At 40.0% G+C, this 20,728-nt stretch overlaps 2 protein-coding genes across 7 annotated transcripts in view; one reads left to right on the top strand and one right to left on the bottom strand.

Moving 5' to 3' along the window:
- Window positions 1-12,401, top strand: part of CCDC158 (coiled-coil domain containing 158) — a 65,669-nt gene extending 53,268 nt beyond the window's left edge. For 4 of the 6 annotated variants that reach the window (XM_008585972.1, XM_008585968.1, XM_008585970.1 and 1 more), the window contains 7 exons: window positions 748-807; window positions 1,806-1,865; window positions 3,672-3,739; window positions 6,783-6,938; window positions 8,736-8,843; window positions 10,939-11,462; window positions 11,967-12,401. In XM_008585972.1, coding sequence (XP_008584194.1) covers window positions 748-807; window positions 1,806-1,865; window positions 3,672-3,739; window positions 6,783-6,938; window positions 8,736-8,843; window positions 10,939-11,015 — 529 coding nt within the window. In that variant the 3' untranslated portion in view covers window positions 11,016-11,462; window positions 11,967-12,401. Of the gene's footprint in view, window positions 1-747; window positions 808-1,805; window positions 1,866-3,671; window positions 3,740-6,782; window positions 6,939-7,376; window positions 7,388-8,735; window positions 8,844-10,938; window positions 11,463-11,966 lie in introns of those variants that run through there. The other 2 variants (XM_008585967.1, XM_008585969.1) reach the window with 2 other exon arrangements.
- Window positions 12,402-13,587: 1,186 nt separating this feature from the next.
- Window positions 13,588-17,565, bottom strand: STBD1 (starch binding domain 1). Its single transcript, XM_008585966.1, has 2 exons — window positions 17,367-17,565; window positions 13,588-15,547 (listed from the first exon to the last, which is right to left on the bottom strand). Exons 1-2 carry the CDS (start codon window positions 17,563-17,565, stop codon window positions 14,694-14,696), a joined length of 1,053 nt encoding a protein of 350 aa, XP_008584188.1. The 3' UTR covers window positions 13,588-14,693.
- Between the last annotated feature and the right edge of the window lie 3,163 nt (window positions 17,566-20,728).

Raw genomic sequence — 20,728 nt, 5'->3', positions numbered from 1 at the left:
AGAGCGGTATTATTAAACTCCTTTGACAGATAGATGAGTAAACTTAGGCATAGATTGGCATGCCTCCTCCTGTGAAGCAAAGAGGCAGAGGCAGTTAGGGCTCTGGCTCCTGGCACTAATCATTGTGTAGGATCACCATGGCTCCCTGATTAGGCTCCATCAGTCAAGCCTATGGGCTTGAACTGTACTGGACTGTATCAAACATGAATATGTTTGGCCCCTGCCTTTAGAAAGCTTATGTTAATTTGCTGTAATCCTACAAATGACATTGTCACCAAAGCCTAAACTGAGCCTAAAGCCTTTAAGAGTTCATGAAAGGAAAGCATTTTTTTTTTTTTTCCTTTTTGTCTTTTTTCGTGTCCGGCAACGGATCGCAACCCTCAGTGTCGCACCTGTACCGGACTGGACCGGCAACGGGATCGCAACCCTCGGTGTTGCGCCCACACCTCGCTCAGCCAGTGAGCGGGAACCGGTCTGTATGTGGGATCCGAACCCTCGGTGGGAGCGCTGCCGCACTCTCAAGCGGCGCACTGTAGCAGTGCGCCACCGGGCCGGCCCAAGGAAAGCATTTTTGAGTTGATGAACTCCAGAGGTGGCTCTTTGCAAAATTTGCTTGGAGGCCTAAAGTCTACAGTTGTACCTTAAAGAAAATTTAAATACATGTGAGCAATTTATTTTTCTAAAAAGATATGGAATCTGGAAATTGTTCTTTATATAATTAACTGGGAGTTATATTTGTCTATACAGAGATGATAGAGTAAGAGATTGCATCACTGAATCAAGCCTGAGATCAGACATATGCCGTAGGTAAGAAGAATCTGAGATTCTGAATCTAATTAATTGTCCAAGAATTTCATATTTGGCCTGGTAATTGGGAAAGTCTGTTTGGACAGTCTACATGGCATTTAATGGGCATATTGGGTTTTTCAAAGGAAAGTTTTTACGTTGTTTAAATGACTCTAAAAAGGATTTCAATGAAATGTACTAAAGTAATTTGCTTTCTAGAAATCTATTTAATAGGCATTTTTTTTGCTTATTTTAAGTTTTGCTGATGTTTACCAATATGAAGCTATTTATATGGTATACCATACCAAAAATGGAAGACTTTTTCTATATTTGTATATATTTACAATGGCTTATGTAACTTTTGAGAAAAGGGTGGTCTGGAACAAAATTATAACAACCTCGATACAGGATTATAAAAACATTGAAAATAATCCTATTTTCATTAGTGATTGAATAGTTGCATTTTTAAATGAAATCATAAAAAGGAGCATAAAGAAATAAAATACATAATCTCAAATAAGACCCCAATCAACTTCCAGGAATTGACTAGCCAAAAAGAAAAAAGTCTAATATTAATTTGTTATTCATATGAGACACAGAAGTCATTGCTGCATTAGGTATATGGTCCCTCAGTCTGACATTGAAGAATCTCCCTAAATTGTCACCACTATGCTTTTACTCCTATAACTAATTATGCTCTTATCAAATCAAACCAGACTGCTGATTTCTAGAAGATCATTTCTTTTTGTCCTCCAGCTTTTCTCCGTACTGTTTCCTCCTCTTGAAAGAGCCAGTGCCCCAGTCTTACTCTTGAATCTGTGTCTATCTAAAACTAATGTTCCGAGGAACCGGTTTTTTTTTTTATCATTAAGTTAATGCTTATGATCTATCTAGCTAGCCATCAGATGAAACGATTTCATCCTTTATAAGAATAAATTATTTCTCTCACAAACTTTCATTGCATTGGTAAGGAAATAACATTGTGTAGTTTTTAATTTCTCCCATTCCTCTACCAACAGAAGCAACCACTCACTAAGGGAGTCCACTGAAGGTAGCAAATCAAGTGAAACTCTGAGCAGGTAAGAAATTATCGTACCAGCCCCCAATTTTCAAAATGTCCTTTTTACTACTATTCACTCATTATTTCAGAAGATTGTTAACTGTTCATAAAGTGCCACACATGTACTAGGCTCTTAGAATATGACAGTGAGCAAGACAAACCTGGGCCCTGTTCTCAAGTTGCTTACCATCATAAGGTCTGTTTATTGACTGCTTGGAAAAAGACTTATTTTTATCTTTTTTATTTTCACCACCTATAAAAAGTAGAGATTTCTGAGCCCTCTGTTTACCTTAAGAATATGAAAATGGATTCTGCTTTTTAAATTCCATTTAGGTGTAGGGGTTTATACATTGCCACAGCACTAAGCATAATGCCTGCCACCTAATGGCCATATGGTAAATATTTGTTTAGTGAATGAATTAAGACAGTACTATAAATATTGTCTCATGGTCTCTGCTACTTGATCAAAATACAGTAAACTTGGAACTTTCTTGGGGCCGACCGGTTAGCTCAGTTGGTTAGAACATGTTGCTGATAACACCAAAATCCAGGGTTCAATCACTGTACCACCCAGCAGCCAAAAAAAAAGGAAAAGAAACTCACATCCTAAGAAAAACAATGTTTTGATTTTCTTCTCATCTGGATGTATAACACTACATTGTACCTATTAATAACTACAACTATCTATGCATATTTTTATTCTCACTATTTTCTGGTTGTTTTAGACTTATCTCATTTAGTCTAGCCTAATCAATGAGGCAGGCATTATTTTCCTATATATAGTTTCGAAATGAAGACTCAGATTGCTTAAGCAACTTACCAAGATCATATAGTTTGTAAACAGTGGAGTTCAGATTTGAACTCAGGTCTAGCTGCTCCTGAGCTCATGCTAGTGACCAGTACTGTGTACTACCTCTGAGTACCTGGGAAAGTGCCCAATCCTAGGCATGGGGCAGAGAGGAGCTACTTCCCTGCAATAACTAAAGTTCTGCTATAGGGTTTCCCCATGACTAGGAAAATCTGCTCCCTCAGCAATGAAGTTATTATAATACTATATTATATTATGAAAAAGTAACTGTATTCTCCAAAAAAAATCATTGAGAAGGCATTGTTTTACAATCTAATGACTGACTTAATAAAGAATAGTTGGATTCTCATATCTACATATGCATCTGATCTGTTGTGATATTAACTATCATGTAGACTCTGGGGAATTACCCCCTGTACACTTGTGAGAGACTGAGAACTAAAGAGCAAATAACATATTAGTATTATAATGAAAAGAATTCTGACCTCATAAATCTCTTGAAAGAGAGCCACCTTGAGAACTGCTGCCATAATATTCTCATACTGGTACCCAAACCACAGAGAACTATGTGGTTTATTTCAACATATTGGCTTGCTCAAGTCTTACAGTTTTGTAAACTGATACTACTAATGCTAAGAGAGGTTTTTTGTTTTGTTTTGTTTTTTATTATTGTCTTCAGTTTCTTCATTTTTAAATGAGTCATTAAGATTACATCTCTTAGAATTCATGAAAAAAGTGATTTGGGTTTTATTGCTGTTATTACACAAAATGAATTTTTTACCCAAGGTTATATATTATTATATTTTCATCCTGCAAAATGTTCATGGATACTGAATATAAAAAGATTTGAATCTCTCTTAGGGTATTTTAAGACTTCTGTGGTTAAGGGTTATGATTGCCATCTAGAGTTTATATTTTAAGCCATCACATTTGCCTGTGTTAGCTTCCTTTTGTCTATAAATCTTAGTGCTGTGGTTATGAAATAGAATGCTCGTATTACCATTCTTATGCTTCCAGAGAGCCAGTCACATTACGTGCTGGAGACCTGGAAGATCCATCTAGTTGCTTCACATTCCCATGTACAGGTGAGTTGTCAATAAAAGCACAGAAATGGAGCTGCTTAAAACCCTGCAGTGGCTCCCACTTCCATGAGAGTAAAAACCATTACAGTAGCCTGTAAGTCCCCGTTAACTCTCTAGTATCATTTCTTACTACTCCCTCCTATATTCATTCTGCTTTATCCACCCCTGAACTGTTCCTTCCATGCCAAGTAGCTTCCATGTTAGGGCTTTTATATCCACTCTTCTCTCCACATTACTAACTCCCTCCTGCCTTTAAAGGCTTTGCTCAGATGTCTCTTTCCCACTGAGACTTAATTTCTCACCTCCTTGTTTAAAAATCACAACCTTTCCACACTTCCAGTCCCCCTTGCTTTTTTCTTTTTTTAAATAACACTTATCATCTTTTAACATACTGTATAACTTACTAATTTATGTTGTTCATTGTGTGTCATGTTACCCCCACTAGACAAAAGCTGCAGGGGCAGATATCTTAATTGTTCCCTGATGTATCTTAGGTACCTAGAACTTTCCTGGCACATAGCAGATGCTCAATAAATATTAAATGAATGAAAGGAAAGGAGAAGAATCAAGACAAATGGTTCTCCATATAATTTCCAAGGAATTATAGATAAAATTATCTCTATAAAAACCAGCTCCTGAAGGAAAAGATTGAAAGACAGAAGAATCTGTTGAAAAGCAAATTGGCATAACTCAGACTGGCAATAGAAGAGAAAAATAAAAACATTACAGGGGTTGGCTGGTTAGCTCAATTGGTTAGAGCACGGTATTATAACACCAAGGTCAGGGTTCAGATTCCTATACTGGCCAGCTGCCAAAAAAAAAAAAGAAAGAAAGAAAGAAACAGAAAACATTACAGGGAAAAACCTTAAAAAATAAAAAATATGGCTGGCCCATTAGCCCAGTTGGTTAGAGTGTGATGTTGATAGCACCAAGATCAAGGCTTACTGGCCAGCCACCAAAAAAATAAACAAATAAAATAAAAAAGAAAATAGGTATGACTGAAATCATGGCCATAGAGAAAATTACACAAAAGGAATTTTTAGATGAAGGGGGGCTGGCCGCGTAGCTCATTTGGTTAGAGTGTGGTGCTGATAGTACCAAGGTCCAGGGTTTGATCCCTGTACTAACCAGCCACCCAAAATTAATTAATTAATTAATTAATTAATTAATTAAAGCTAAAAAAGACAAAAAATAATTTTAGAGAATATGTTAGGTTTGGAAGGCAAAGGCAAACCAACAGACATATAATTGGTCTACCTATGGAAGAGAACAAAATAAATGAGAAGGAATGAAACTGTGTAAAAGATTCAACAAAAATGTAGTTATAAATCTGGACAGTAATAATATAAATAGGGAAAATTGAGGTAGGGTGAAGAGATGGGAGAAAGATGTTTCCAGATTTCTTCTTGTATAGTAGAGTGTCAATATAGATCTAAAATCAAAACATAATATTCTTAAGTAAAATTAATTCAAATTCTAAATTTTTTAATAATCCTTGACTTGGGAGAAATCTTTTTGGAACTAATATTTTGACAAAAGGAACATTTATATAAAGTGAAACAATTCCTTCAGGTTTACTTCATTTATGTGTTTTTTACTACTGTTTTAATAATTGGCCAGGACAATACAACATATATTTTCACCTTATTAGACTAATATAAATGAGTGTTTTTACCTTTTCTCATACATTATAACTTAGAACATGTTAACTCCACTATCCTCCCAACTTTTGTACAATTGTCATGTATTTTAATTATAAATATAAATTACAGATATAAATACCACAATAGATTATTTGTATTGTTTTGTACAGTTAATTTTCACTTAGATATATGCACATATTTATACTTAACTTTCTATCCATTATCATTTTACTCACGCCTTTAATGTTTCCTTTAATGTAAGTCTTCTGCTGGTGATTTCTCTCAATTTCTGTTTTTCCAAAATTGTGTTTCTTATTCTCATTTCTGAAGAATATTTTTCCTGGGTATAGAATTCTAGGTTGGCATTTTTTCCTTCCCTTTGAAGATATCTTTCCTTTGTGTCCTGGCTTCCATTGTTTTTATTAAGAAGTCAGCTATAAGTTTAATTGTTGCTCATTTAAATGTAATCTGCCCTTTTTTCCCCTTCTAGCAGCTTTAAGATTGTTTTTCTTTGTTTTGTTTTTCATTTTAGCAGTTCTTATTGATATGTACATGCATGATTTTCTTTATAAAAGAACAACACCCACCCCCACCCCCCCGGGGCCGGCCCGGTGGCGCACTGCTACAGTGAACCACTTGGGAAGCGTGGCAGCGCTCCCGCCAAGGGTTCAGATCCCACATACAGACCGGCCGCTCACTGGCTGAGCGAGGTGCGGGAGCAACACCAAGGGTTGCGATCCCGTAGCCAGTCCCGGTCCGGTACGGGCGCGACACTGAGGGTTGCGATCCGTTGCCGGTCACGAAAAAAGACAAAAAAAAAAGGAAAAAAAAAAAAAGAACAACCCCTTCGCGGTTTGGAGTAATACTGCTTGAATCTGTGGAAGTCTGTCTGATAACCCCATTATCTGAACCCTGTGGATCTATATCTATTATCTGTATTTTTTTTTCCTCTTAGTTTTCTAGCATATCATCTTTTCTCCTCATATGCCTGGTTATTTTCATTGTATGACACATTATATAGGAAAAATTTCACAGATGATTTGGTGCTTAGAATGAGGTTACCTTCCTCCAGAGAGCATTTATGCTTGCTTTTAGTAGACAACTAAGGACACTGGCAATCCCAGATTGATATAGTCAAATCAAGAATTAAGATGATTTGAAGCTAGATCTCAGGATCCCTAAGGGTAGGTCTAGTTCCTTTTCATCCATTGTTCCTAAGGCATAGCCCTTTTCATTGCATAGCCCTTTTCAGCTCTAACCCAAAACCTTGGGTATTTACCAGAATATCCCCTCTTCCCCCCATCATTGGGAACATTTTCTCATGAAAGTTTAATTTTTTGAGAGATGCAGTATACTACTTTTAATTAATTCTGTCCTTTTACTTTTTTCTTGCAAATTTTTAGCAAGTCCATCTGTGAAAAACTCAGCTTCTCGTTCATTCAATTCTTCTCCTAAGAAGTCTCCAGTGCACTCTCTTCTAACTAGTTCGGTTGATTCAATAGGTTCCACATCACAGTATAGATCCACCAAAACAGTTCATTCACCTGATTCTGTTAAAGGTAAGAATGATCTGATATCACTGATGGCATTAACTGATTTCTTACTCTAGTGAATTGCAAGTTATTTTCCATACTCAGAATTAATAAGATTTTGCATGCTGTTCTTATATACAAGCTCCTATTGATGCAGTGTAACTTAGGTGGGTTTTATTTAAATAGAATAGCTACTGTGTACCTATGTGCAAGCTTTAGTAAATATACATAAATATTATATATAAATACAAGGGAACTTCACAAAGTTCGTGGAAGGATTCGTATTATCTTTTAATTCTGTTTTTCCAAGCACTTTGTGAAGTACCCTCATATTATCTCTATTTTTCTCTGACATAAATAATGAACTTTTTTTGCTCTATTTTATTATGAAATTTTTGGTCTTTAAAATGCTGTGACTGACTTTTCTTTCTTATTAAATTATTTAAAATCATGGCTTTCCTTCAGTCTCTGCCTTTGTAAGTAAAAATGTTTACCATATAAACTTGTCAAAATTATCTCATTTTTAAAATTTTAAGTTAATTTGTTATTTGATAAGACAAGTGAGAAAAATGGTTTGATTTAGAGTAAGTGCCTGATAAATAAGTGGGTGTTAAATATATATGGGTTGTATAGAGCTTGAAATGTTTCTCATCATGTGTGACAATGACCAAACAGCCCCAGTGCTCTATGGCATCATTCCCTTTGATAGGGTAGGTAAACTAGGCAAGTTGTTACATCATGGTCAAGTCAGTTCTTAGTCTTTTGAAATTCCATGCCTTATACATTTCTAGATTGTAAAAAAAAATACCTAATCATGAACATTTTCTTTTTTACTATCTTTTTTTCTGTATTTGTTTCCTCTTTCATCTCTTATGTTTCTAAGCTATTCATTTAGTATTTTTAAAAATTTAAAGTATCAAATTATTTACCTATTAGAGTAGTAAATATTGCAGAAGTAGAACAATGCTCCTTGTCACTTTATTATAAATTTATGTTACATAATAGCATGGCATTTTCTTTTTTCTCCTTTATTGTCAGATACTCATTAAACATTTTATATTAATTATATTAAAAATCTCTCTAAGGAACTGTTTCTCATCCTCTTGAACTAAAGTAATTCCTAGATATTTGCCTTTAATACTAATAACTGTAATGAAAAGGTACTTTTTAATAGGAAAATGAGCCATCAAAAATATTCTTAAGATTATACATCTAGTCAGGGGCTCAGATCAAAATTTAAATTTTCAAATTGCCAATCAAGTATTTTTAGAGGCTGACGAAACTTAGCATATTTATTAGAGACTAGCTTACATGCCTCTAAGCCCCCCTCAGTTGCTACTGCCACATTTGTTCTTAGTTCACTGTGGCCATGTCAGCATCCGTACTGCCCTTTCTCATTATATAATGCCATCCTCGTTCAGGAGGCAGCAACGAACATGGGCACTGGCCTCATACCTTCAAAAATGATGACATTGTCACTATTTGATCTTGCTCCCCAAACCCTGTTTATGGAACTACTCGGGTTTGGTATGAAAAGGTAGTGTTCATTATGCAGGATGTATCACTAAACTTGAAGTATTCTTCTCACTCATCCCATTTAATACTGTGTAGTTAAATAATAGTAAATCAGATGGGTTTGAAACAAAATCATATAAGCTAGTATTGCAATATTTAGATAAGGCATATTTTTTTTCTTTATTTTAAAATAGTGTTTTAAATTTTCCTATATTTTAAAGGAGAGGTTGTTTAAGCTGTAATTGGAAAATTTCTAAAAGGAAATATTGAATAGACTTTTAATGTCACATCTAAGTAATTTTCTAATAGATTCACAGTCTCCACCAGTAGAAACAACAGGAAAAACATGCAGGAAGCTTCAGAACAGATTGGAAAGCTTGCAAACTCTGGTGGAAGATTTACAGCTGAAGAATCAAGGTATGGTGTACACTTTTAGAGAGGTCTTCCTTGCTCATATGAATATTCACCTTCCCTTCAGGTTAAGCCTCCTATCTATAGAGCCACTGAAAGGTCATTTTAAATGAGCAATTCAGATATCTTAGTCAAAATGCGAAGGTCTTAACCATGACTAACCCCTGAACTAATCGTGTGACCTTGGGCAGGGTACTATAGCCCTGCTGTACTCTTGAATCTATTAGGGATGATAATCCTGCTAACCAACCCTCAGTAGAACACATGTTTTTAGTGGTTTTTCACTTGGGGCTTTCCCATACACTGTCTTTCTTGTCCCTAGTATGTCTGTAGGCAAGCATTTATACGAAGGTTGCCAGAATAGCATTACAATCAATAGCTAGAAAACAAAACAACGATATTTAGCCTTACGCAGGATATAAATTAGTACAGTACTAAAAGAGTCTGTGCACCCAGTGAATCACAAAATAAAGAAATAAACCAGTTCTAAAAATACTAAAGTTATTCAAATAAGAAATTATTATTATCCGCAGATGATGGGCAGCTCTTTGGGCATAACTTCCAAGTACCATGAATATGGGGGAACTGTCATGCGTGAGACATGACTTCATGAATCCAGGAGCCTTTGTCAGAGAGAAATTTATTTTGAAGTACATCAGTTATTGTTATTCCATCTTTCCATCCCTAGAGAATATGTTGGTAGATGAAGAAAAATATTTTTCTTCTAACAAATCTTTATAAAATAATCTTATTAATATTAATAGTTGCACTTCCCAACTATGTGCCAGGCCCTGTACTCAGTGCCTCACTCATGTTTCCTTCATGTGATCCTCACAACACTGGGAGGTGGGTACTATTATTACAGCCTTTGAAGGTGAGGAAACTGAAGATTAGAGCACAGTCAATAAATTCTAAGTCACACAATGAGTAGTAGATCTGGGACTTGATCCCTGCAATCTCTGATTCCAAAATCCACATATTTTTTAATACACAGAGATTAATGAAATTGTTGTTAAAGAAATTTCAAGTCCCTTGTTATAACCCCAGATCCCTGTATATGTAAACATCAGGAAAAAATGTTTGCTTCTGGGTTTATTGTGAGATGTTTTTTGTTTTGTTTTGTTTTTGTTTTTGTTTTTAAGGAATATGCATTATCTTGTTGGCTCTATTTTTATTCACACTTTGACTTATATTTCTGAGTTTATCTGATCTATGTCACCATGTACTAATCCACATGGAAGACATTTTGTATTAGCTTAAAAAAATAAAAAGACCTTTTTATTGGATACAAGGTCTGAATGGGATGTCTCTTGGAAATTCTAAAATAAATGGTTTTGGAGAGAATTTTGGGAGTATTATCAAAATTTAAAGTGCACATACCTTTTGACCCAGAAATTCTACTACTGGGAATTTATTTTACAAAAAATGATTGTGCAAATGCACTAAAGTCTATATACAAAAGTATTTACTATAGCATTGTTTCGTATAAAGAAAAACAGGGAAGCAACCTTTTTTTATTTATTTACTAACATTTTGGAACATCCGTATAATGAAATACTGTGCAGTCATAACAAAACATAAGATGAACTGGAAAGATGTTGACATTTTGTTAAGTGAGAAAAGCAAGCTACAAAGCAATTTATGCCATATATTCCCATTTGTGTAAAGAAGAAAACTTTTGCATGCATACATGTATATGTTTAGATATTCACCAAACTGTTAACAGTAATGACCTCTGAGGGGGCATGGGATTCCAGCAGATTGAAGGAGTGGAGACAGAGACTGACCTTCATCTCTCTTTGTCCCCTTCTGAGGTGTCTGAATTATTCACAGTCAGGATGTATTATTCTTAATTAGTATGTGTAATTTCTAATAATTATCACGCTAATTTGAAATAACTGAAAGAGTAAAGATTTACTCTTAGATCTGTTCCATAACACCAACCTTTTCAAACATATGCGACACTGCAATTTTGAAGAATTTCTTGAGCTCAGAATGTATCTATTCTATATTAACAAGCTGATCTTTTAAGAAGCACGTAATAGAATTAAAAACCTGAGTAGATTTTGCTATTTTAACTTTGTTTTATCAACATTTTCAGCAATGTCTTCAATGATCAGAAATCAAGAAAAAAGGATACAGAAAGTGAAAGACCAGGAAAAAATGTTACTAAAATGATGCATTCCTTGCCTATTCTTAACAGAGAGATGATGCCCAATTAATTGTGGTGTTACTTATAATTAGTGCCCTGTGTACTTTTCTTTTTATGTGAAAATTTAAGATACCCTGTCCTGTAAACCCTATTTTGAAATAAACTATTCTTGAATGCTCTACCAATAAAACTTCAAATGGTATTAGGTGTGAAAATATTCATATATTATAAAGTATTGGTTTATGCTAATTCCAGTGTATTGGAATAATTACGTTTTTAATTATATTTACTCATCCCCAGACAGTGGAGCCATTTTTTTTTTCAGCTTAAGAAAAATAAAAATACTGGGAGAAAAACACCTTTCACATGGAAGTAAAAAATGTGGTATAATGCCAAGGACAGAAGGACATACTCCAGTGTACTGCTAGGGACTCCTCTGTGACCCTGAACTCACTGTTCTTCACTCAGTGAAGGTAATCAGATAACAAAACGTTGCCCCCCCAACAAAATTGTTAGAAAAGTTTCTCTTTTTGCATATTAGTAACTATAAAGAAAGAAAGAAAAAGGTGTCGTTACTCTTTAGCAAGTGGGTAACTTCTAGATTGAATCAATTTAGTCCGCCTTAATTAGATTTTAATAAACCAGGGAGTTTTGTATGTGAACAAAATAATGAGACAAGAACAGACACAAAAATGTTTCAGTTGTGCCAAAACATCAGGGACAATGTGGCAGAAGGTTAGCTGTCCAAAATAATATGTGCTTCCATTCCGTAGTCCAGAATTGTCCCTGAGAAACAGCTGCCCCACTAAAGGCTCTATTTCCCATTCCCACCTCCCCTCACATCTAAGTGTGGCCACCTGACCGATTCTCACTAACAGAATATGGACAGAGCAATGTGTGTAAATTTCAAGTCAAAAGTATTAACGTGAATTTCTGTTTTTTCTTACTTTATTTCCCCTTCCATGGGCTGGATGCAGAGGACACTGAGGGTCCTCGGGGATGGTAGAGCCACAGGGCAGAAGGGAACCTGGGTGACTGAATCTCTGCAAGGAAGAAAGCTGCCCTCCTGCCAGCAGGAAGACCCACTGCTGACTGTTATGTGAGCAAGAAACAGGCTTCTGGTGTTGCAGCCTTCTTACATGGAAGGTTTCTGTTACAGCAGACACAGGAGCCCTGACCTACGCAGACAACGAACTGCCTGGCTAGGGCACTCGTGCACACCAAGAAACTCCTCATATTTCTGCTCTCAGTGGCAGTGTTAACACTCTAAGCACATCCTATTTTAAATAACAACTTTTAAAATATAAAGTTTAATATTATTTGTATATCTTAAGTCAAATGGCTTTGCTGAAAGATTACTTTTAATTTAATCAGGTAATAATAAAATGACTAGTGATAGAATTCTAAAGAGATTTTTACTTAAATGGTTTTAACTTTAATTTTACCTCATAGGAATGCTTGGGCATTCTGTACAGTAATGGTAAATGCCTTCTGCAGACCTCACTGGTACAATATAAAATTCATTATGAAGCATTTAAGCAGTATATATGAAAGCAGTATATATGAAGCAGTTAACATAAAAACACTATTAGCCCCAGACTGTCAAACATAGTTCTTTTAAGCATTTTCTAATGCTGTTTCCAGTTGGGTTTATGTTCTTCTCAGCAAAGACTATCTGTTACCAGGATTAAACCATTGTTTCACCAATAGATGTTACACTTATTAAAAGTTATTTTAACATAAGAGAATTCATTTTCAAGTACAGGCTTGCTGAATTTCCCTTCAAGGAAAGGTAAAATCTTAAAAGAAATATCCTAAACCTTTTCCCCAAAGGGAGAGGAAAAAGTCTGCATATGTCTTCTTCTGTACCTTTTTTTTTTTTTTCCTTTTTGTCTTTTTTCGTGACCGGTAACGGGATCGCAACCCTCAGTGTCGCGCCCGTACCGCGACTGGCAACGGGATCGCAACCCTCGGTGTCGCGCCCACACCGCGCTCAACCAGTGAGCGGACCGGTCTCTATATGGGATCCGAACCCTCGGCGGGAGCGCCGCCACGCCACCGCGCTCCCAAGCACGGGGAAAGCATCTAATTTCTTATCATTAAGTAGGATGTTAGAGATGCTTTTTGTTTTTGTTTGGTTTGGTTTGGTTTGGTAGATGTTCATTGTGAACATTCCTCTCTATTGTTAATTTGATGAGAGTTTTTATCATGAATGGATGTTGTATTTTTTCAAACGTGTTTTCTTAATTAATTGATGTGACCATATGTTTCTTCTTCTTTGGCCTTTTTTCCTTTTTGTCTTTTTTCGTGACTGGTAACGGGATCGCAACCCTCGGTGTCGCGCCCACACCGCGCTCAACCAGTGAGCGGACCGGTCTCTATATGGGATCCGAACCCTCGGCGGGAGCGCCGCCACGCCACCGCGCTCCCAAGCACCGCACTCTACCGAGTGTGCCACCGGGCCGGCCCCATTCTTCTGTACCTTTTGATGTTTTCTTTTTTCTATGTGTCTGTTATTAGTGGAGGAAAATACTAGTATTTTATTTTCATCCAGGCTATTATGGTACTAAGATTTTGACAAATAATTCAGACATTTAATAAGGATATTAAAACTCAAGTTTTATTATTTGTTCATTTATAACTTAATGTTTAAATGTTTATTTCTTTTCAGAGCAAAGATGTACTTCTATATCACTATCCTGTATAAATTTGTTACCCAAGATAGCTGCTGGTACGAAAGGAGAGGGAAGAGGGTGACAGATGGAAACGATTGCTGTAGGACAGTCCATCTGTCCAGATCTGGTGAGAGATGGAAGGGGCAGTAGGAAAGAGATGGTCCTACAGAGGCTCCCACCTCTACAGGTGTCACTCAGGGCACCTCACCCAGCCCACACCCCAATTGCATTCATGTTCCCTTTCCTCATAAGCTGCTCCCATGACTGACCTCCATGATGACTGACTCTGATCAGGCCCCTTGTTTCCATACCAGTTTTAGATCATTAAGACAAAGACAGACTCACTACCTTCGAAACCAAACTTGGCAGGTAAAGTCAAACAAAAAACATTGGGGAGTCTTAGAGCATTACCTCATATCCTTACGAATCACATCTTGTGACCACATATTTGCTGATAGCAGTTCCAAATGGTGTTAACTATTTTTAAATATAAAATGTGCATATAGGTTGGCTGGTAGTTCAGTCAGTTAGAGCACAGTGCTGACAATACCAAGGTCCAGGATTAGCTCCCCATACCAGCCAGCCACCAACAAAAAAAAAGTACATGCAGTAAAGAGCTTTTTCAACTGTACCAAAAGGAAAATTTTTAATGAGGCTTATTTTAGTCTCTTGGTCTAAGAATCTCCCAAAGGCTCAAGCTTGAAGCCTGTGCAGCTATTTAGTTTCTGCTCCATGATTACAGTCCACACCTGAAGCTTAGCCAAGCCCTCCCCAAGAAGATCAAGCCCTAAAGTAGTGATAGATCAGCACAATCCATCAATCAATGCCACAGGAAAAAAAAGTCCATGCTCACTGGAAGCATTATCTGCATACATATATTTCTGCACATTGGACAAAAGCCACTAGCAAACTTGAAACAATTCTGATGGCTAAATTTGACTATCTCTAGTTTTAAATTATTCAGTGTGCTCCACAACCTTAGCCTCTTCCACATTCTGCTACAGCCTCTCCAGTACTTTGCAAATTGAATCAGTGAAGCCCCCACCACTTGTGAACCATTTTATCCTCATGGCCAGTCTCTAGGACTCTATTGCTGCATTCTTCCCAGCGGGTAACTTTCCCGTTCTCAACCAACACAAACTTCCACTCCACCACTATATCTGCTGGCAGGAAAACAGAATGAGACCACCACCCATCCTTGCTATTGTGGAGCGGGATATAAGTGTTCCATCTCCCAAGACTCTCATGGTCTCCAGTTACAGCAATGAATTGCATATCAGTGCTTGTGATATAATGGACCTGGAACCTGACACTAACTTGCTGAGACTCTGAAGACATTGCTAGTACCCTTCCTGCTTTCACATCCATTTCCCGACCTCTTGCTTCCCCAAGAATGCTTCTGCCATAGTCCATTCCCTGGTTCAGGTTTAACGCTGGAACCTCAGGACTGCCACCCAAACCAACATCCCCCCAGGACGAGTGCCTAGACACCATTTCCCAGTCCTCACGGTGAGCTGGGGCCTGACTGTCCAATTGTGCAAGGCTCACTTCTTTAGCTCTGTCCATGAGAAGATTGCTAGAAAGCAACTTCTCTGCAAAGCACATATCTGCTTTAGCAGGTATCTCTTTTCCTTTTCGGAATCCCCATTCTCCAAAAGGAGATTCAAGGCTTTCATTTCTCGAAACTTCAGAGTAAGCCCTAGAGTTACCAATCTCCAAGGCAGCTGGAGCTTCTATGTCTGGAAACTGTCCAGAATGAACATGCTCTCTTGAATTGTCACAGTCTTCCCTGGAAGGATTCTGCAGTCTCCATGCTGCTTCCTGCAGGTTACCAAGGTCTTTGGTCTCAGAAATCAAACATCCATTGCTTCCTTGAAGATGCTCTAAGAAACGAAAGGAAAAATGTAATACTGCTAAGCGGTTCACATAAAAAAAAGTTAGGCTAAGAAAACATACTTAGTTACTGAAGGCTTGACTTCTGTTTGCAGTTGATCAAGTCCCTTTCTATTACAATCAAGTACTTAATTATCTAATATGTTCCCAACACTGTGCTCTAAGAATAAACATGTGTATCTGACAAAGGCACATCCAAGAGTATCAGTAAATGAAGTGGCAAGATGAAGGGGCAGATGCATAACCTTGTCATGGTCCTCAGTCTCCCACTGTCCGGGCCATACTGGCACGCAATCAAGTCAAGTGGCTTGGCTCCTATCATCAGAAAATGTTCTCCAGCCTGTGGGGCAAAGGGCTGCATGGCTACTCTACAAACCAGAAGAGTACACTTGTACTCCCAGGAAATGCGTGCAGGACAGGGATTGGCTCTCAGATCTGTGGGCAGATCAGCTGCAGCTCTCACTGTGGGGGACCGTATGAGGACTGTACGAGGACAGTAGTGCATCATTGGTCAGGAGTTGGGGAGTAGGGTGGGGGCAGGGGAGGCCAATCCTATATGCATCAGGAACCTCTCCAACAAACATAAGGCTTTGCATCCCCCTCCTATTGTACACAGTTTTTTAAAAATGTTCATAAAAGTACACAATCCAAGTTCCCTAAAGGCTCGGTTTCCTTCTTGGCCACCTCACTGGTAGTCCAAATAGCCCCCTTACAAGATCGAGATCTCCACAATCACACGGGTAGCACAGGTAGGTTTAGGCTGGGGGGCAGTCTTTTGTTTCATTTTGTCTCTTTTTAATGGCGGGGTTGGAAGTGAGATGTGAACAAATATTCCTCTGAATTCCTAACTTTTCAACATGAGGCTGGCCTTCAGAAAAAGATAAATTAGCTCTCCATTCATCCCAAGCCAATCGCAGAAAGGAGACGGACAGACTTTCATGCCACTACACATGAACACCACTGCAACTAAAAATAAAGTTCACAGATGTCATTTTCACCATGAGGCCAAAGCCCAGGCATGGGCAGCTCGCCAAGGGAGGGCACTGGAAGGTACGGTTTTCTGCCAGTGCTCGCTCTTTGCCTAGCATATGGTTTCTAAAATGTACAGATTTAAACCTACATGTCGATTCTACTCAGCAGAGTTGGGTCCCTTTTAAGTACCCCTATTAAGTAGTCCCTTCCCTAGAGTTAGACCTCTGCGCTCTTCAGGGGATGGGCGGGGGGTCTGGGGACAGGGCTGGTAGTTCTGAAATGAGCGGCCAGGCACGGCCCCAGTGCTTCAGCCGCGACCTTCCCAGCCAAAGTCCAACCCGAACTTTGCCTTTCTGATAGAAGCGTCCAGATGGCAAGCGGCACTCACAGCTCGGGCGTTTCCAAACCCAGCTCTTCCATGGGGTGTGGGATGGGAGGACGTGAGGCTACTGGATTGGGACTGAGAAAACGTTCCTGCTCGGTCAGAGACTGAAGAGTTGTGGGATTCCCCCTAAGCCTAAGCCTTCCTTTCCTTCCAAAGGTCCGGGAAGGGGCGCCGCCGCTGCAGCCGCCCGCACTGCACCAGGCGCCGCCAAGCGGAGGAGCCCGTCCCCGCCGGAGGGACAAGGGCAGGTCCTCCTGGGCGGCGCTGAGGGCAGACGCGCCAGGGCGCGGCCCTTGGAGAGTCGGCCTGGACGTCTCCGGGACCTCCTCGGGGAAGCGAGGGGCGCGGGGACGGACTGCTAGGAAGCTCCAGGTGGGTTTCTTTCCTCCCGCCTCCGGTGAGCTTCACAGCCCCTGGCAGATCTGGGCTGGGGACACGGGGAAGGAGAGTACCTGGTTTGGCGCCCAGCTCGCTCTTGGCAGATCCGGGGGTCAGTCCGCCGCCGCCGCCCGGATGGGCTCCCGCAGCCGCAGCCTCTTCACGAGCGGCGTCCTCCTGCTCCGCGTCCCCAGGGCCGCCCCGCAGCAACCAAACGAACAGCGCTCCGGCCAGACCCCCTCCGACCAGCAGGGCGGACCAGACGGCGCCCATGGCTGAGAGGCCGCGGTCGCCGGAGCCGACGGGACCGAGACGGGGCTCAGGTCACGCAGTCAGAGCCACACCCGCCCCGCCCGCCCCAGCCTTTTACGGTTTCTGCGGCGGGCGCCCCAGCGCGGAGCCCAGCCCTCGGCGGCCAGGACCCAACTTTCCCCGCCCCGCCCCGCTCCACGCCCCGGGCTCCGGCCCGCCGGGGGCCGCGAGCGCCCGGGAACTTAGAGGCCGGAGAGGGCAGGCGGGAAGGACAGCCAGCGCCGGCCGGAAATCCCGGACCCGTGGAAGGTTCGCTCGGCCGCCAGCTCGCGGCGCCCAGGGCGCGGCTGCCGCCCGGTGCCGCCTCCTCCCGCCGGTGAATGCGAGCACTGGACCCAGGCCCCAGCCGTCTGTAGACGGCATTGTCACCTCACCCGCGTCCGGCCCTGGCTTCTTCCTCGGCCTCTTGCTGGGGTGTGGGGTTGCTGCAAAATGCGTGCCCATCTGTCTGAACTGGAAGTCGTCCAGGGATGGGCTTCTACACATAGTAGCATCGCTTCATCAAGCGCTGTCTGTATTCCAGGTGTGTTATGTATGTCTTTAGTTTGATCTTCACACAACAACCGTGCGAGCCAAGCATGATACCGGTTTTTTTTCTAAATTCACACCTCTGCTGATCTGATGGCTTTACACACCAACCTCAAGCTGATGATCCCCACGTTCATACCTGCAGCCCAAGCCTTTGCCTTGAACTACGCACTCCCAACATCAGCTGCTAAAGGCCACTGCTGGCCAGTACCCGCCTTGGAATAATTACGAAATGGCTCCCTCTGGTAGGACAGATAATTCAAATGTGCCTCTTGCTCGGAGCGCACAGCTCCCGGCAGGGTGCGAGGCTCGGCCAGTGGAGTTACTGGAGGGCTGGCACGCAGCTTGGGGAGGGTCCCAACTCCTGCAATCCCAAGGGAGAGGGAAAAGAGAGGCGAAGAGAGGAGACCACATCCTGGGCGTCTCCTCCTGGGTGCCTAACAGACATCTCAACACCAACTCACCCATCTTCCTCCCCAAACCTGCCACCACCCGGCCTTTCCTTACCTCAGAAAGTGGCAACCATATCCTTCCCATTGCTGCAAACAACAACAACAACCCCCTACAGGTTATTTCTAATCATGTCAGTCCTCTGTTCAAGACCCTCCAATTGCTCTAGATCGATCTCCTAGCAAAAACCTTTAAAACCCTATAGGATCTGTCTCCCATGACTTCTCTGAGTGCATCTCCATCAGGCCTGCCCCCTCCAGCCACACTGACTTTCGTGCCTAGTCATCCTTCCTGCAGATAACCTCTCTCCCTCTTCCTTTTCAGGCCTTTGCATAAGTGTCATCTGCCCTGTGAGCCCTTCTCAGACCATGCAATTTTAACTACAACCACCTACTCCCTATACCCTTCCTCTGCTGTTTTTCTAATTAGCACTTAGGGCATCACTTCTAATACACAATATCATCCATGTATTTGTTCTGTTTAATTTCTCTTTCCTCCTTTTAGAGTGTAAACTACATGACAGCAGACATTATAGTCCTTTGTTCTCTGCTGAATTCCCAGCACCTAGAACATTCCCAGGGTAAGCACTCAAAAGTGCAGTTTGGATGAATGAATTAAAAACCTCACATATTCTCACTCTGGACCATTATTGTCATTTTCCTTATACATGATTCTATATACATTTTTTAGCACAATGTAGGCATTACCTTTTTGTCAAATAGGTTTCATGTCTTCAACTAATAAGTGATTCAATTGTAGACTTTTTAAAGACCTCTAAAGTTTAAAACCACGGACAACCAATTCAGGCAGTCTTAAGGTGAATCTTGAGAAGAGTATGAAAATAATTAAAAGTGGTAGGAAAGCTTAATTTACAAGAAAATGAATGTTACTATATAAAATAACATCCCATTTACAGACTCTATCTTTTTAACTGGTTCTTAAAATTTAAGACTATTATAGATGTAATTTTAAAATAAAATTTAATAGAAAAACTTAGAATTATTCTCTCTCCTTTTGTCAAAGTAAAACTTGATGTCATGGGGTGTCCTTGAATTTTACTAATTGTAAAGCCAACAAAGTGATTTTATAGATAACATTAAAATCCTTGAATATTTTCTTTTTATTTCTTCACTGACAACTTTAGTTGCTGCCACATTGGTCAAAGTTTTTTATCAATGTGCTAACGGAGGAAATCCCAGATAATCTGTAAAATCCCAGAATGTAAGCTCCACTATTCATTTCTGATACCTAGAGGGCTCTTAATAAGGGCTTACTGTTAGCATCAGTCGCTATTTTACTTATTAAAAATATTACCAAAAAGTAACATTCTTCCCAACCTATCAGAATCCTTTTTACATGGTATCAAATTTGTCATGAAACTTTTTTTGGAGGGGGGGGCTGGCCAGTACAGGAATTCAAACCCTTGACCTTGGTGTTACAACACTGCTCTAAGCAACTGACCTAGCAGTCCAGGTCGTCATGCAACATTTAAGAAAAAAAAGATTATTTGGCTTTCCTTTTGTCTTTTCTAAACTTAAAGGTTGACTTGTTGATTTCTGTGTTCCTGCTTTTTTTTTTTTCTCTTAATACTCCATGAGCTACCATTCTTACATGTTTATCACTATACAATTGTAAAGTAATGTTCTTTGCCTCTATATAGAAGCTGCTGAGTGGCCAGGAAGATAGTTTTGTCGGGGAACATAAAAGACAAGCAGACTCGGTGGGGACTGGGAGGAAGATGAGTTCTGCTGGGAGGTACTAAATTGCAGGCACGAGCAGGAAGATGGAATTGAGTTTCTGTAGTTTCAGAAGAGTGTCAGAGCTGGAGATGTTGGAAATTCCTCACAGAGAAGAGGCAATTAAATCTATGGTAAAGATTGATGTTACAAATGGAAATGAAGGGTGAGCCTAACTTCAGCCCTTGGCATAAGTTCGAGAAGAAAGATTGAAAAGCTGCCTCCATGTTGCTACTTAGGTTGCAATGATGTCTTGATGTTACCGACAGGTCAGGCTCGGCTTGCCCTCTAGCCTTAAACAAATGATCTGAAAGTCCAAAAGTTGATGCAAGGATTGGAAGGTTTATTCAGATTACCGGTACTCAACTAAATGTCTAGTCTAACCAAGCAAAGAAACAAAGAGAAAAGAG

Source organism: Galeopterus variegatus, unplaced genomic scaffold (genome assembly GCF_000696425.1).
Source record: "Galeopterus variegatus unplaced genomic scaffold, G_variegatus-3.0.2 Scaffold3779, whole genome shotgun sequence".
Lineage (NCBI taxonomy): Eukaryota > Metazoa > Chordata > Mammalia > Dermoptera > Cynocephalidae > Galeopterus > Galeopterus variegatus.
This window is presented reverse-complemented; position numbering and strand designations above follow the sequence as displayed.